The following is an 18,421-nucleotide window of genomic DNA, read 5'->3' as shown; positions in this document are numbered from 1 at the left end:
AATCTGGTCACTACCAAAACGGGCATAAGAATGTAGTTCATGAAAATGAAATCACAGAAAATAATATATTTTACCAAGTCAAAATGGACCAGTGTAAGTTGTAGCAGAGAAACAAGAGTCAAATGACAAGCTGAAATATTTCAAATATTTGAGACATTCAGTTTTAAATTTCCTCTCTATATTTCCATGATAATCCAATAATCCACTCTAATATAAATAGGCATTAAAAAATTTCCTAATTTGATACTGTTTGTTTGCCGAGCTGAAGTGATGAAGATGAAATCTTTTCACTCCTCCTTTGGTCTGGCCACACATGTTTTCATAACAATCTCATCATTTATCACAAACAACTGGGTGTACAAGAAAGTAACTATGCATAGGACTTCAAGGACCACCCTTTCTAGAATACATGAAACAATAATACAGAATATGCCAACTTACCAGAGTGCTAATGGACTCGTCACGGCGAAGTCGTCGCAGACCCTTACTAGCCTCTGACAATTTCATACGTTGAAACTGGATGCATTTATGGAGATGGTCTGTCCAAAATACCAAACTCTCTTGAGGGTCCCAAAGCACATCAACTGAGTCCATCTTATAACCTTCTGTCAACTGGTTAGGAGAAGTTTCTTCTCCAGGCTTGTATGGATTCAAGAATCGCAACTCAGAGTCACTCGCCACCATCAAAAATGCAGGCGTTCCTGGAAAAAATTAACAAAATTATAATTTCCTTTCAAATAATGATTAAAGATTCAAAACCTCTTTGGTAATAATTTGATAAAGATAAGCAAAGTCAGGCAAACCAACAGTAGATGATTATATTCAGTTACATACCTTGAAAGAAAAACCATGAAATAACAGTATAATTACCAGAATGTTTTTTCAAACTGATTCATTTAGTGTTTGCAATGTAGAAGTGATTGATGTATTAATGTAAAGCTAAACCCGTACATGTTTGTATAACATCACCACATTCCTCCACACAAGCTGCTGCTCAAACTCTCCCAGTAAGCAACAAAAAGGAAAATGGTAACAAACCAACAAAAAACTGCCAATTTAGGCCAAATTTCTTTTCTTTTCTCCTCCCTTTGATCAAGCTATTTCCTCCACTTGTCCAGGTAGGGCAGAGTGAATTTATATCTCAGGTCCTCCATTAAAAAGGGTACTCCTACGAGTCGGTAAAATAATTGTGAGTGGGAATTTTGAGGAGAGCCTTCAGGAAGTGGGCTTTGACCTTCTCTATACAGAGTAGATCTTAATTTTTCCCAAGGTAGTTTGATCCCATAAGTCAGGATGGGGACTATTTTAATCTCAAGAGAACCATGACAGATGTCGGAGAAAGGCTGGAGATAGTTTTGATGTCACATATAGCCTTAACAGAAGCTTCTTCTATTTATGTTGTGTGAACCCGGAACAAGTGTGCTGTTCTTTGAAGTGTTAGACCTAGATGTCTGAAGCTGGTGATGGTCTGAAGCAATGCTTGTCTTCTTTTTCTTTTCTTCTTCTTCTTCTTCTCTTTGGATAGGTCTACTATGGACCACGTTAAGCATTGTCCATTTCCGGTTCTTCTTCCTCTGATCAGCCCAGTACTTCTCATTCTTTCAGAATGGGCTGTTTTGTGTTCTAGCGACCAGGTGTTGCCAGTCCGTTTTCTGCTCATTCGATCCTGGAATCCCTTAATTTTGTTGATGGCCATCCTGAGATTGTGTGTATTGTATACTGCCTCCGGTGTTACGTTCTTTTCTTCCAGGTCATCCTAGACTCCTTTAAACCAGTTAGTTTGCGTCTTTCTGCTATCCATGTACTCCAGAATTCTCTTGGCTGTTCTCTCTGTTGGCATTCTTTTAATGTGTCCATAGAAGCAAAGTCTTCTCTTTTTAAAGGATGTTGCAATTTTCTTGGTCCTTTTGTCTAGTTCCTCATTTGGTTGCAGTCTAAATTATTGTCCCTCTTTCCTAGGCTCTAGTATCTTCAAGATTTTTCTCTCTTTTTTCTCAATGTTCTCTAGTAATCCTTTCCTGTTCAATGGAATGCATTCAATTACATACAAACTTTCTGGCTTTATCACAGTGTTGTAATGTCTGAGTTTCGCTGTGATTGAGATTGATTTTTTGTTATAGACATTTTGACATAAATGGTATGCTGTTTCCATCTTTCTTGCCCTGTTCTGTAACGCTATTCCTGGTAGTCCTCTTGGGATTATCCACTCTCCTAGGTATTTAAACTTCTGCACTCTTTTAACTGTTCCATACTTAGTGACAATAGTCTTTGTTAGGTCATTTTTGCTCTGAATCATTAGTTTTGATTTTTCAAACAATATCTCAAGTCCTGTCTTTTCAGCAATCTCTTGAAGCGTTTCAATCTGTACCTTAGCAGTTTCTGCATCTTCTGCCAGAGTTGCCATATCATCTGCGAATGTTAGACAGTCAATTTTGATTCCAGATCTCCCCAGTATTATTCAATTTTTCACACCTAATTCTGTCAATCTCTTCCTCCACTCTCTGACCCCTTTTTCAAGTATGACATTGAACAGGAGTGGTGACATCCCATCCCCTTGTCAGACATCTGTTTCAGTTTTGAACAGTTTTGCTTCAGACTTGCTTGTCTGAAATATACTCCTTTTTTCTTTTCAAGTTACTTTTACATCGCACCGACACAGGTAGGTCTTGTGGCGAGAATGGGACAGGAAAGGACTAGGAGTGGGAAAGAAGCAACCGTGGCCTTAATTATGGTACAGCCCCAGCATTTGCCTGATGTGAAAATGGGAAACCACAGAAAAGCATCTTCAGGGCTGCTGACCGTGGGGTTTGAACCCACTATCTCCCAAATACTGGATAATGGCTGCACTTAAGCGACTGCAGCTATCGAGCTTGGTGAGATATATTATGCCTTCTTAGGAGAGACATCCTCCCTTTTTTCTGAAGGTCATGTGTTTAGTCTTTTCTGAGTTGATCTTCAGGTCATGTTTTGTCTGCCCATATTTCTATAGTGTTAATTTAATTTTACAACTCCTTTATGTCATGTGATCCAACTACAATGTTGTCGGTGTAAATACAAGGTGGTCAGAAATAATGTGAACAGGGTAAATAATTTGAAAACGATAATTTGATATCTCATGCGGTTGTCATGTTATCAGCTGTTCAAGTTAGCCAATCACATTGCTTCACAGGCGAGGTCAAATGGGCTTTGGGAGGCCATGTTGCTAAATCTGCACAGAGCTTAAGACTACCTTAAGAGCACCAATTGAAGAAGGCTTGCATTGCAATTTTTGTCAAAGTCCACTGTATACATGGCTGCGTAACGAACATTTCCGTAAATGACCGATCGCCTAGCAGCTACCGATGATGTGAAATCAGAATCAAACGCACTGTGGATTTCAGCCGGTGTCGCCATAGCATACTTGCTATGGCGCGATCCTGTCAGCATAGAGATCAGTGTTCATATTCCCCCCCTGGTACAATTTTTTCCTTCAATTGGTGCTTTCAAGCTGGTCATAAACTATGTGCAGATTTAGCAACACCGCCATGCAAAGTGCATTCTCCCACAAGTGATCTGACTGACTAACTTCAGCAACTGATAAAATGACAACATCATGAGGAATTACTTATCAATATGGCCAATCCTCAATACGTTATGTCAGGACAGTAAACTCCTTGTTTCTGTGAACCATCTGGTCTAATTTGGAAGAGATGATCAATCTATTCAGTTTGTCGAATGCTTTGGAAAGGTCAATGAATACAGCACAGAATTTTCTGCAAAGAAGTTTAACAGTGTCTTTTATATCATCAAAAAGATTCCTGATTGCCTGGATTGTGTATCTTCTTTTCTTGAAACCAAATTGCTCTTTGGGGATTTGGATGTCAATTTCTTCTGTTAGCCTTTGATTCATTAATATTGTTATTAATTTTAATAGATTGTTTTCGTAGGCAATTCCTCTGTAAGAGTTTGGTTCACGCAGGTCACCATTCCCTTTGTAAAACATCTTAAGTGTGGATGCCTTCCAGGTCTCTGGGATATTGCTGACACAAACACAGAGGTTCATTATGTTCATGAAGGCTGGAAGTACTATGTCTGCTTATGTCTTTAGAAGTTCATTAAAGATACCATCCAGACCTGACGTCTTTTGTTTTCTAATTTTGATATGACATCTCTAATCTCTTCCAATGTGAATTTAATGATGGTGTAACGGGCTATATTGATTATCAGTGGGGTGTAGGTTCCATGGATCTTTGTTGGCTGAGGATGTTCATGGAGTGTTCTTCCCAATGTGCATTCCCCACTGTTTGTGCTCCCTGTTGTTTAAGGCAACATAGGGGTTTTTCTACCTTCCTGTTTGCTTCAAGTTCTGTGAAGTCATTACTGTTCTTTTTAAGAAGGTTTTTATATTCCCTTCTTTGTGTATGGTGTGTGTCTAGCTCTCTCTGTTACTATGTTTGGCTGTATGAAGAGCACCTCATCTCCTCACTAGGTGGCAACATTGATTAGACTACCTTGGAAATTTTGATTCATTAGGTGGCTGTAGTAGCTGCTGTTTTAAGTATTTCTGATGATCAGTGCTGCATAATCTAGATTTTTCTCCTTTATTTTGTTTTCAAGGGTGGTAATCTTGTATGTATTTTTCATCAATATGTTTTACATCTAATTTTCTTGAGATGGACTTCATGCTTTTGTGTTCATGTTATATTTTTTGACATCCCACAATGCTGGAAGTTGCCATAATGAGGCAATGCTTGTTTAAGGACACCTCTGCTGCCGAATAGCACACTCAATGATCTGTTATGTTAAGGCATGTGCCTTTGTAGAATATTAGGTCTGTTGCGCTACTGCCACTGTGAGCAAAGTATGTTTTATAGTGGTTCACTGTTTTAAGAGCATTAACCCTTCTTCAGTCATTAGCTGTAAAAGTTATTTACTCCTGTGGTCACTAATCTAAGGTCTATCCTACAGTTTAGGTCGCTGGCTATGAGGTTATTTCCTGCGACTGCTTCACGAAGGCAGTCATAACAATTTATATGGTGTCCCCTATCAGAATCAAGGGTTTGATATAAAGTCCTATGGTCATGGATATTTCGGTGTGAAGTACTATAGTGTTATACTCTTGGTAGATAAAGGAAGCTTTTCCTATGAAATGTTCATACAAGCATGATATCTCTTATACAGGTCTTCCTTCGGGTTACTGAGTGGCAAAAACCTGTTGTGAGTAGAATCTGGGAATTTCTACATTACTGGTTATGATCGTCTCTGTCAATATGAAAATGTTGTGTCGACTAAAAGGTTTACCGGACATTATATCTAAGGTGCTTTTAAGCCCCTCTTCATTCCAAAGTAGTAGATTAATCTGTGAATTGGAATCCTTGTCTGTACAGGTGAAAAATGACTAGCCCCTTCGGACCATAAATCTGGGGAGATAAGTTTGGGCACGTCTTCATGGGGAATGCCTACTTTGAATGCTTTAAGCATTCTTTTAGAGTGTAGTTCCCAGTATTTGAGCACCACTGTCACCATCAGACTCTTCAGGGGTTTTTCTATCTGTTTAGATATTATGTTAATTGTAATTTGTTTCTTATATTTCTATCCTTTTCTTTAATTACGTTTATTGATAAGTGACTTATTAATATTCTTACATTAAGTTTTGTTACTAGGGTTGTACTTTTTTTACACTGCACCAACACAGATAGGATTCATGGTGACAACGGGCAGTGGGAAGGAAATAGCTGTGGTCTTAATTAATCCCTTAACTGAACATTAATTTTCCACATGTTACATTTCTTTTTAACTTCAGATAATTTTTCATCACAAAGAAAATGTTCAAATATTTTCAATAATTCAGGATAATTACCAAAATTAGCATGAATCCTACTATTGCCAGCAAAATCGAATCTGTTGTGTGGTTCTTCAATTTCTTCACATTCCTGTTTGTCATTGTGGAATTCATCACTCGATTCGTAAGAATAATTGTCACTTTCATCTTTGCTTTCATTGCAAAGCAAGAGCATTCGCTCAATATTAAAGAGGATGTTCAATATCACTGCTAAATAACTTTGTTTGTTTACACTCGGGGGTTTTAGCACAGAAACCATTCTGCATTGACTGCTGACCACAAGGAAAACATGTGCACAGCCTCATGAATTCTACATGGAATATGATATTCCTCATAAATAAAAATAAATGTAGTACTCTGTTACAAAATAAGGCCAATAGATGTCATATGTATGTATAACAATTGATGCAATCTGTAATAAACACACGGGCATGGATGACGCTTATAAGCTGTTCACACAACTTGCGAATAATTACCTGATGCTTATACGTAGTTGACACTGCAAAGTGGTTAAGGTACAGTGCCAGTATTTGCCTGGTGTGAAAATGGAAAACCATGGAAAACCATTTGCAGGCTGCCGACAGTCTGGTTCGAACCCACTATCTACTAAATGCAAGCTCACAGCTGTGGGACTCTAACTGCATGGTCAACTCGCTCAGTGCTAGGGCTTTTAAAAAATTTCTAGACTGTAGTACCAGTTCCTATTTGCAGCTCTTTGTTCTTTTGTTATTGTGCTGACCCATCACAATGGTTTGTTTCAGTTCTTACTGGTTTCATAATACTGGCTTCCTCTCTTGATAGCTTGTGTGATTTTCACCCACAGTTTTCTGAAGAGGACAATTGGTCCAATCACGGCATACCAGTGGATTATGCTGGATATTTCCCATGGTTCAAAATCTGTTTAATAGTCATTTTTTTCCTTCTTCAATTCTCGAGACATTGGTAACACTGTCAGTCCGGCTCCGTGGCTAAATGGTTAGCGTGCTGGCCTTTGGCCACGAGGGTCCCGGGTTCGATTCCCGGCAGGGTCGGGAATTTTAACCTTAATTGGTTAATTTCGCTGGCACTGGGGCTGGGTGTATGTGTCGTCTTCATCATCATTTCATCCTCATCACGACGCGCAGGTCGCCTACGGGAGTCGAATCAAAAGACCTGCACCTGGCGAGCCGAACTTGTCCTCGGACACTCCCGGCACTAAAAGCCATACGCCATTTCATTTTCATTTCAGTGCCAAGGTGTACAATAGCATGCCTGCCTCTTACTTTGAGGCCCTGGATTTAAATCCCAGCTAGTCCAAGTATTTTAATTCAGGACTAACTTAAAGAACATGTAGTTTTAATTTATGGTACAAATATTTTAAGCAGATTGTGACAGGGTGATAGGAACACTAAATCATAAACACTAGTGACACATTAAGTGGATTGCAGGAAACTTGCAACATTTTGCCACAGTTAATTATAGGAATTAGTAGACTGAAACGCATTTAGGTCAGTTCAGATGGTTACCAGAAGTTAGGATGTTCAATGTCAAAGAAAACATTTTTCATTCATTTCCATCTAGATAGAGGGGAGAGATTCTACAAAGACCTTCTACAATGGAATAACAATATTAAGAAAAATGGGATCCCAACATGATTGATGGACTGCTGCTGGTTTCTAGAGTTTGCCCTTCCGATAAGAGGAAGAAATAACTGCGAGTGAGTAAATATCTCTATACGATGGACTACTGCTAGTGAAGAGCCTCTATCAATTTGAGATTTCTACTACTTTAGTTCATAAAGTCTTCAATTTTCCAAGAGTTAAATGTGATATTTCATAAAATCAAATTGTTTATCTTTTAACAACATACAATTGCTGCACATGTCAACCTTTTCTTTTTTGTATATTCTGCTGATAATCTTTGTTTTTCTTTAAAATAATACTGTATATCCTATCTAAATTAGAGAGCAAGAAATGTATTCCTTTATTATTCAATGTAGATGATTTCAAAAATACAAACATTACAAAGCGTATACTACTAAAAACAATATACCTCTCTGACACATAAAAATAATGTGCAACATGGTTTTCATAGCCAGATTTGTAATCAGTAGGCATGACTTAGAAAAGTCAGTGACTGACAAAAAGGTGTATTTGTTGAAGAGTGCCATTTTAAAAGCCTTTAGAAGTCTCTCAAGTTGCTGCCAACTATAACTGAATAAGTAAAAGTTATAACAACATTTCTCTCTCACCTTGGGCAATACAAGTACGATTTTTGGCCCCACGGCCACTAGGGGTCATACTGTATCCTGGTGCACAATGACAAGTATAGTTGCCAAACTTCTTCTCTACACATATCTGCGAGCAGACGCCAAATGCACAAATTTTTTTGTCACAGTCTTTTTCATCTGAATTGTCTCCACAGTTGTTGTCACCATCACAAACCAAGGTGTTGTTCACGCAGTTACCATTGGCACACATGAGCTCATCATGAGTACACAGACCTGCCTGTCTACCTGCAGTAAAGGACAGAGTTTTTAAAGAAAACAATGTTTTACATATATTCAACAATAACAGATTAAGTTAACAGAAACATTGAAAAATAAGAAAGAAAAAACTACAATAAAATCTTGACTATCCATTGTAGTGAAGGGGAGGGGAGGAATGGATAACCAGAAAAGGCTGATAATCCATTCAACTTTTCTTACTATTTTATGTTCTGCTAAAGAAGTCTATACATTTTACCTGAACTTTACTACCAGTAACTTTTTTTTTTTTTTTTCTGATCTCCATTGTAATTCTCCAGAGTAAAATACAAAGATGAAGTTTCATCTTCTTGCTCTAGAGACTACATAAAGATTACTGCAGTCTCTTCTTCCTTATCACTTCCCACACCACCGACTGGTCGTTTTCAAAACTTATCATTCTAACTTTTGTTTCAAACTTTGCATTCTTATTAATTGTTTTTGAAGACACGGTGGCACAGAAAACTTTTAAATTCGATGTGAGAACTCAAGCTAAACTGACAATTATTGATGAGATGTAATCCTGCAATTTACTTTTTAAAACCTTCATGATAAGCCGGTAAGGTTTGGTAGACTGGTCACAACAGCAGCCTGTAAGGATCCCACCCACCCAACAGATATGAATACGAAGTGTCAAGAATGGTAACTAGCCTTGTGCAGCATGTCTTCTTCAATATTTTATCTTTATAAGAGACCAATATGTTTGTTATAATCTAGTAGGTACATAGAATTTTCTTTTTTGCTATTTGTTTCACACTGCACTGAAACATACAGGTCGTACAGCAACAATGGGAGACAACCGGAATAGGTTTGGAAAGGAAGTGGCTGCGGCCATAATTACGGTACAGCCCCAGATTTTGCTTAGTGTGAAAATGGAAGGCCATGCAAAATTATCTTCATGGTTGTTGACAGCAGAGTTCAAACCCATCATCTCCCTGAATGCAAGCTCACAAGTATGTGACCCAAACCACATAGCCAACTCCTTGGTCACAATCAGATAATCCAACAATAAGTCAGTTGAGAGACAGATAATCGAGGTTCTACTGCATTAGAATCCTAAAACATGAAGTGCTTGAGTTGTTCTTTGGGTTTCAGTATGAAAGAGAACCAAAAACAGTTCCTTCCTTGAATATTTGGCAAGACACTCATAGGCCTACAGTACATTTGACAGGTGATAAAAATTGAATTGGCTCTCATTTTGTTTAAGGATAATTTTCAGCAGGATGCAAAAATATACGCTGTAAAACAAGAACACGGTGTATAAATTCTTCAAGACAGATGTATCATGGAATGCTTAGATTCCCTTTTAGAGATAGTAAGTACATAAAGCAAGCTCTGTGTTCAATACAGATGATGCCTAATTAAAAGGCACTGATGCCACTAAATTAGACACTACAGGCATTTAATATATGGCACATTATTGTACTGTAGTTGTTATTACTATCTGAATGAGCACTGACACAGATGTCTCTTATTGGATGTGCTGTCACAAATATTCAAAGAGGATGAGACAGGTTAAGTCTCAAATATCAAGGGTCAATTTTTAATGACAATGGCCTGAACATCAGCAAGACAAAAATAGTGGTGATGATGGTGCAAAAGGAAGGAGATGAACCAGCTGTCATGCTCAATGAAATAAAGTTGGACAGTGTCCCAGATTTCGAGTACTTTGGCAGCATTGTCTCAAAAGATAACCTGGGAAAACAACTGAATCAACAACTTCTATTGCAGCCAAATAGCCACACAAAGGATGTAACATTTAATAAATGATTTTAACGTGTCCAGATGTGCACAAAGGTGCTTAAAATTAAGGTACAGGACTGTTCTTTACTATAATCATTCAGAGACATTGTTCAATTTTCCATTTGTCAAGATGGTATCTTTTGCATTTTCTTTGACATAGTTTGCACACACAGTTTTATTTCAGTTGGTGAAAATATTTTCACAGAACTTACGGTGAAATCCGTGGACAGCTAGATGTGTGATGGCACTTCGTAATTGCTGGTTGGGACCCATTCAACTTTTATCATAAGTAGCTGGAGATGATTTAAGATGATGATAATAATAATAATAATAATAATAATAATAATAATAATAATAATAATAATAATAATAATAATAATAATAATAATAATAATAATAATAATCGTATGGCCTCAGCTACCGTTTGCAGACATTTCGATTTGACAAGACATAAAATGAAATGAATTTGAATAGAACAAGTCATTTTTAAAAAATCTACAAACCTCTAAAAACAAATGAAGTGATTCTATCATTCTCTATTCGAAGCTAACACAGTGGTGCCTTGTTTCCATGCCTCTAACATGATAATTCTTTCATAAGAAGCCTATCCATTGTCTCATACGTCTCACTTTCATTCTCTTATTATCTGTAACCAAATTCATCTGCAAGGTAGGATATCACATGGTCCACCATTAAAGCAGATTCATTAACACAGCTTCAGTCAACAGTTTATTCTTCATATGGCTTTACTCTCTATATTACTGAAGTACTTTCACTACAATTCCCCACTGTTTAAAATGAGGAGTCTTGCTCATTAATTACTCACTAGCTCTCTCTCAGCCCAACCCTACATAAGTTTGTAGTGTAGGGTCATCCCGGTCAATCTCTTGCTCTGGTAGTGCTGTGGGTCTTCGGCCCATCAACTTCACTTTCTGTGATGTATCTTTCCATTGCCTCTGGTCTCCTGGCAATGTGACCAAAGTCCCCGACTTGTACTGCTCAATGAAGCTTCAAAGAGTCACCGATGCTTAGCTGTTTCAGGTTTGATTCATTAGTTTGGTGTACCGTCGAACGTATTCAGAGTAATCTCCTATAGCATCACATTTCTAGAGTCAATTCTCCGATGATCAGCCATCTTCAAAATCCAAATTTCCACTGTATAGGTCATAATGCATCAGTAACAGGATGATGGTGACGAGACTCCAGTTTGAAAATGGCACGAAAGATCTATTTAAGTTGTATGCTCCACAAACGGGTTGCATAGATGAACATCTAGATGACTTTTTAGAGGAAGTGGAGGGACAGATAGAAGATAGAAGATAAGGAAGTGCTATTGATGGGAGATCTAAATGCACAAGTTGGAATGGAAAGACAAAGAAAGAAAGAAAAGATGTTGTGGGGCCCTTTGGATGTGGAAATGTAAATCCAGAAGGCAATTTGTTGGTGAATTTTTGTATGAGGAACCAAATGATTGCTGGAAATACTTGGTTTAGGAAGAAAAACAGTCAGAAGATTACAAGGTATGGTTGGCGAGACAGACGAACAAAGACCATGATTGATTATATAATCATCAAGAAAGAACACTGGAAGAACCTTTCAGATGTTACAGCCATGCCTGAAGAAGCCTTTGGTGGAGATCATAGAGTGGTGATAGGAAAATTGAAAGTGGGAAAGATTGAAAAATCCCCATTAAGAAGAGAGGAAAAAAATGAAAGTATGGAAGTTGAAGGAGAAAAACATACAAGAAGATTTTAAGGGGAAATAATACCCTTGGTACCCAGGACGGAGATGGGGAATGTTGAAGATGAATGGAAAAGATTTAAGGAAGCACTGGTTGGATGTGCAGAAAAGGTACGTGGTAGAACATCAGGAAATGTGAAAGACAAAGAGACACACTGGTGGAATGATAGGGTAAAGATTAAAGTGAAAGAAAATAAAATGGCATGGAAAGCATGGAAAACATCTAAGACTGAAGAAAGTACAAGAAAATATGTGGAGGCAAAGAATTTGGCCAAGAAAGTAGTGTAGAAAGAAAAGAGAAAAAGCTGGACCTTATTCACACAGAAATTGAGAGATGATATGCAGGGCAGCACGAAATTATTGTATGGTATCTTAAGAACAAAAAGAGAAATCAAGTAAACACCAGATTTGTGAAGGATGAAGGTGGTATAATATTAACAAAGCCAAAAGAAATAAGAAATAGATGGAGAGAGTATTTTCAGAAGTTGCTGAACAAGAGAACTAACGACAGTCATTCAATGGACCACCAGGAAAGGCAATTAGTTGATGAAGAAATGGATAAAGAAATTACAATTGAAATGGCAGTAAGAACGATGAAGAATGGAATAACTGCTGGAATAGATGAAATTTCAGTGGAGATGATAAAGGCAGCTGGAGCTGTAGGCCTGCAGTGGACATATAGAGTTCTCAGGATTATCTGGGAGAATAAGGAGGTCCCTGAGGATTGGCAAAAAGGAATAATCATCCCAATTTTCAAGAAAAGCGATAAGAAGGTATTGAAGAACTACAGGGGAATTACTCTAATATCCCACAATGCAAAGATAATGGGGAGGATACTGGAAAGTAGGATAATGTTGAGGGTTGGGAATCAGATACAAGAAAATCAGTTTGGTTTCAGAAGTGGAAGGTCAACAATAGAGCCCTTTTCATTATCAGACAACTAATGGAAAAGCGATGGGAGTATGGGAATGATGTGGTGATGCCATTCATAGACATTGAAAAGGCATATGACAGTGTCCCCAGGACTAAAGTTTGCGACAGTCTGGTGCAAAAAGGAACTGGACAGGGATTAATAAAAATGATCATGGCATTGTACAAGGAATGTTGAAGTTGCATGCAAACACAAGTTGGCAGGACAAGTTGGTTCAAAATCACTACTGGGCTGAGACACGGAAGTGTTCTATTGCCAATCCTGTTTACAATGGTAATGGATGAAATCATGAGAACAGCGAAAGCAGCATATGGGGGGAGAGAAATGAACATGTTGTTATTTGCAGATGATATTGTGATTTGGGGAGAAGAGGACATGAATGTTCAAGAACAGTTGGGTGTGGTGAATGGGAAGATCGAAGAATGTAGATTGTAAATAAGTGTAGAAAAGAGTAAAACTCTTGTTATGACTAGAGGGAAGAAAGAAGGGAAAGGTCAGATTAGACTTGCAGAAAAGCCCCTGCAAGTAGTGGAGACGTTCAAATACCTGGGGAGTGAATTAATGGAGAATGCTTGACTGGATGCTGAAATTAGTAAGAGGATTCAAGCTGGAAGCAGTTTCTATCATAGTGTAAGAAACATGTTTTGGCACATCTTTGTCCCAATGGAAGCAAAGGAAACTATGTACAAGATGTATTACGTACCCATAACAACTTACGGAGCAGAAACTTGGACAATGACAAGGAGGATGAGAGTCAAATACAGGCAGCCGAAATGAAGTTCTTGAGGAGTATGATACAGAAGAGTAGAAGAGACAGAATAAGGAATGAGAAAATCCGGGAAGAAATTGGAGTGGAAAAAATGAATGACAGAACAGAGAAGAGCTGATTATGATGGTTTGTGCACATAAAGTGAATGAGTGATGAAAGAATGCCAAAAAAGGTGATTGAAATGCAAATGAAAGGAAGGAGAGGCCGCAGACGACCACGATTGAGATGGAAGGACACAATTCAACGCAGTATTAGAGAAAGAAAACTGGACTGGGACACAGTGTTTGAGGAGGAGTGGTGGGAAGACCGAAGAAAGTGGAGAGGAACCATATTTGCCCCTACTCTGCTACAGCTGGATAATGGGAAATGATGATGACAAAAAAAAAGGTCATAATCGGGATGATTAGAGTTCAAATGAGGATGAGTTTCATCTTTACAGTGATAGAGATGTCCTTCCATATATGGGTAAGTTTTTGTACTGAATTCATTACCATCACAATCCATCTATGTATCTGAAGCTCACAGTCTCACCAGTTACCTCTAATTTGATTAATTTATAAGACATCCCCATGTTTGCTCCAAAAGCCTAAAATCAGTGCAATAGAAGACTGGAGCACATTTCTTTGTGCTACTAATTTAACACAGCATTAATACAAACAGGTTTTCAACTGTGCTGGAACAGGAAAAAGTCAGAACTGGGAAGGTAGCGGCCAAAGTCTAAGTTAAGGAACAATCCTGACATTTTCCCGGTGTGCCAATGGAAGGTAAGAAAATGCATCTTCAGGACTGCCGATGGTGGAATTTGAACCTATCATCTCCCAAACGCAAGCTTACGACTACATGGCCTGTACTGCATGGCTGAGAAAAATAAAAGTACAGGTAGGCCACAATTGTGAGCTTGTTGTTTTAGCTTTCCTACACTTTCATTCTATCTCTCACCCTGCAGGAATACACAGTTCATGTACTTGTATAAACTTTCATTGAGTCCTCCTCTCTTTCTTCCCTACTATCTCCACTATCACCATGGACTCTCAAATGCTGACAAGTCATTCAACCAGGATATATCATTTGTTCTTTCCCAACATTCTCATAACATGTTACTATGTTAATGCCATATTAGTACAAGAAATTTATAAAGTATTTTCTATTATGATTGGCTTCCATACCATCTCCATGCACACCCCTTACCTCCTAATTCTTGTAATTTTCTATCTTGCACCCTGGGATAGAAATCACTTGTGATTACTACAAAATATTCTCTGTGGAACCTTACGATTGCTTTAGAAAGTGTTGAAAATCTTGTCAAACGCACCCACATCTGTTTCTGTAATAAGAATTTCGGCCCTATCTTCATTAACTGTTCATTAACATACCCAACAGAACCTAAGCAAGTCATTGCTTCCTTAATGATCAATAATACTCTCTGGAGTATCCAACCAAATTCGACACCTCATAGAAACACAATATTCACAATATATGTCCTATTTCTTATTCTACTTCTCATTTCAGATTAAATCACCATTTGGTGAAACACCTAATCTATCTTCCTTGCTGTCTCAGCCTGTTACATTTTCCTTTTTCTATAGATCCCATTGATATTAAGAGAGGTTCAAGAAGATAGAAAATTTTTTTCAATTATCCGTAGGTCGAGAAACAGACACCAGAGAAGGTATCAGTTTGTTGGATTATTTAATGTTATTTGCTTTATGTCCCACTAACTAATTTTAGTTATCAGAGGCACCGAGATGCCAGAATTTAGTCCCGCAGGAGTTCTTTTAAGTGCCAGTAAATCTACCGACATGAGGCTGATGTATTTGAGCACCTTTAAATACCACCGGACTGAGCCTGGATCGAACCCGCCAAGTTGAGGTCAGAGGCCAGCGCCTCGACCGTCTGAGCCACTCAGCCCAGCTGTTGGATTGTTTGAAGGAGCTCCAAGATTGCAAGTGGAATTAGGACTTATGAGCCCTAGAGATATCAGATTTTAACAAACATTGGTAAGCAGTATTAGGAAAAATATCTGTAAATAAGGTAGTTTGGCCTTACACAATCTCACTGAATTTTACGTATAATGTTTCAGAGATCTACTAATGGATGACAGTCCTACATGACATCATGTGGAGTACCATTAACCAAAATAAGAGCATAACTAGAACAGAAATAATAGGAAAAATAGGATATTCCTGAAAAAGCCAGTCCCACCAATTATGAATGAGCTCACCAAGACTTAAGCTGTTAAAGCTGACAAACCATTTGAGTCACGCAAGCATTATAAAATCAACACATCAAAAAATGCCTAACATTGAAATTACAGTGAACTTTGTTAGTACGTTGTTGAAGGGACTGAAAAAATTGGACGTCAAGAGTGGGAAAACATACAACTGAAAATGCTATATTGTATTTACGTGTAAAAATAAAGCGTGTCATAGACATGCGCGTGAAATCAACAAGCTTAAGAATTAGTTACATGCACTACTACAGTCACAACATAAACATAGGTTTGTCAGTAACTTACAGGGGGGAAGAAATAACATCATAAAATTGAATTACAGTATATGAACTTTAATTCTAATAATACATCTTACTTCACAGTCGAAGACAAATATTTACACTGGTTTGAAATATATTAGTATCGCTGATTGCTTTCTTAGTTTTAATTTTAAAACTGTATCATCCATCCTGTTCAATGAAGTCATTACTTCATCATCAATTTCGAAACTACACATGTATTGCTTCAGTATGTCCATTGCCTCCATCACTTTTGACACCATGGGACCTGATTCAGGATCTGGTTCGTCATCAATTTCATCCTACACTGATGCTTTTTTCCATCTACCATTCTTCAAGTATTTCATGTCACCAGTTTCATACACTGGAACATCATCATAAACATTGACGTATGTTTGGAAAGTTACTTCTTCTGCTATTCGGTGCCATTCTTCACTCTCAGAAAAATTATCTAGTGCGACGTCATCAGCGCAAACACAGCAAAAGCCGGCTGGATTGAAGCAGTTGGGAATAGTGTTTTGCTCCACAGAATCGCAGGTAGCCTTAATGAAATGCATGGCATCTAAGATAGTGACTTTTCTCCTCGATCCCACTGCAGCCAATCTTCTCTGTACCTGCCTCTTATGATACTTCTGCTTCATGTGCCGTATTATGCCTTGGTCTAACGGCTGTGGCTTACTTGCACAGTTTGCTGGGAGCAAAATGATCTTTATGATTCTCAAATTAGAAACATTTAGGGGATGAGCAGGGCACTGATCAATGAAGAGTGCAATTTTCCTACTTCTTATACCAAGCCTTGTATCCCATGCGCATAATAAATTTTCAAATACTGCAATATTATTCATGCTTTTGTGTAGTAAGTGTATTTGCATGGAAAGGATTGTACATTCTTGAAACAGCATGGATTGTGTGCTTTTTTCATAATCATTGGTACCAACTTATCAGTTGCACTTTCATTACAGCGCAGGAGAACTGTAAGCCTTTCCTTGTTAGGTTTGCCACCATGACACATTGTGACCTTAAAATCCACAGTTTTATCTGGAAGAAGATGAAAAAAGAAACCAGCCCTGTTTCATCTGCATTAAAGATATAGTCAGGAGTATAGTCTTTCAAAATTGCCGGAAGCGTTGTTAGTTCTCCATGTTTCAGTAGTTTTGCATATTGTAGTGACATTATCCAGGGCAGCAGCTTCACCTGGCACACATCTAAAAAGCAGTAAGTGTTGCCTGAACTCGAACCACAGTACTGTCTACCGGCATGTTTGAAGTTCACGCTTGCACAAACAACTTTAGAACAGCTTCTTCTAATTCTGGAAACTGACCCTGGTGATTACATTTTCTTTGAGCACCAAGTCCTTAAAAAGCAGTTTCAATCAGTTTACATTTGCTAACAACTGTATTTAAAGTTGACAGCGGAATGTTTAACTTTCACGCTACACCCACACGCTCAACATAGTTCAAACACGATGCCATAAGAAAACAGTTCACATGCTATCTTCTAAGTTATGGGAACACCAAAAAAGAACAAAGACATTTTCTAGTCATCTACTATAGCATGTTTTTAGATATTTACTAGGTGTAAGATTTAACCAAAATAGACATAACTAAGTTCTTAACATCCCTCAGCCTCCTTCCCCCCCCCCCCCCTACCCTCGGCACTTCATTTGATTTTTAAAGATCTAACCCAAAGTTTTTAACATACTAGAGAATTGTTTTAAGATTCACATGGAATTGTATGTCTCTGTACTTTCAGAATTTCTACCTAAACCAAACAGTGTAGCTGATGATGTTTAGTCGATCTAAATGAAACATATACTACTTGTGAATTAATCTGCCAAACGTAAAATAACAAGTATCGATTAGGTGGAACAATTTCTTTGCTTGATTGATTCATATTTGGACTGCAATCCACTTCTTGAAGGATTTGTAGATTTTCACTGTTTGTTATTTACCTCACTTTCTTCCTTTCCATTGCAAACATGTAAATAATGCCTACATAAAAATAGCCAAGTACACTATATCACCATACGGCAAGCTATTATCACTGAATGAATAGATGACACTACGTGGAGCACACTTGCTGGTAAACTGAGCTGAGTTCTCGATTGCTACCGTGCCAAGCTTAGGCAATCACTTAACCTTGGCCAAAGTGACACGATCCGAACTGACGCCGCTCAAATGAGGTTGTTGGCGGTTTCAGGAAGATTCATACTGTTGGAGTGGAACAGAAATCAAACTCATAGTACTTAATGAGCAATAACGATGTGCGTATGATATTAAAAGTGAGGACTACCACAACAGAATTCAACAAGATGATGCTTTACACAGCAATTGAATGCTAATCGCTCTAATATTGTACAATATGAAGCAATGTGAAGGCAGACGGCCGCCGTTCTCTCGACTCTTT

The 18,421-nt window shown here is 38.0% G+C and overlaps 1 protein-coding gene across 1 annotated transcript in view; it reads right to left on the bottom strand.

Annotated features, from left to right (window-relative positions):
* Positions 1 to 18,421, bottom strand: part of LRP1 (LDL receptor protein 1) — a 744,558-nt gene that overhangs the window by 167,112 nt on the left and 559,025 nt on the right. The window contains exons 62-63 of the mRNA XM_068228249.1: positions 8,052 to 8,315; positions 442 to 701 (exon numbers count right to left, since the gene is read on the bottom strand). Coding sequence (XP_068084350.1) covers positions 442 to 701; positions 8,052 to 8,315 — 524 coding nt within the window. The remainder of the gene's footprint in view (positions 1 to 441; positions 702 to 8,051; positions 8,316 to 18,421) is intronic.

This window comes from Anabrus simplex, chromosome 6, assembly GCF_040414725.1.
Source record: "Anabrus simplex isolate iqAnaSimp1 chromosome 6, ASM4041472v1, whole genome shotgun sequence".
Taxonomy (NCBI): Eukaryota; Metazoa; Arthropoda; class Insecta; order Orthoptera; family Tettigoniidae; genus Anabrus; species Anabrus simplex.
Note: the sequence above shows the minus strand (reverse complement) of the source record. Positions and strands in the feature narration are given on the sequence as shown.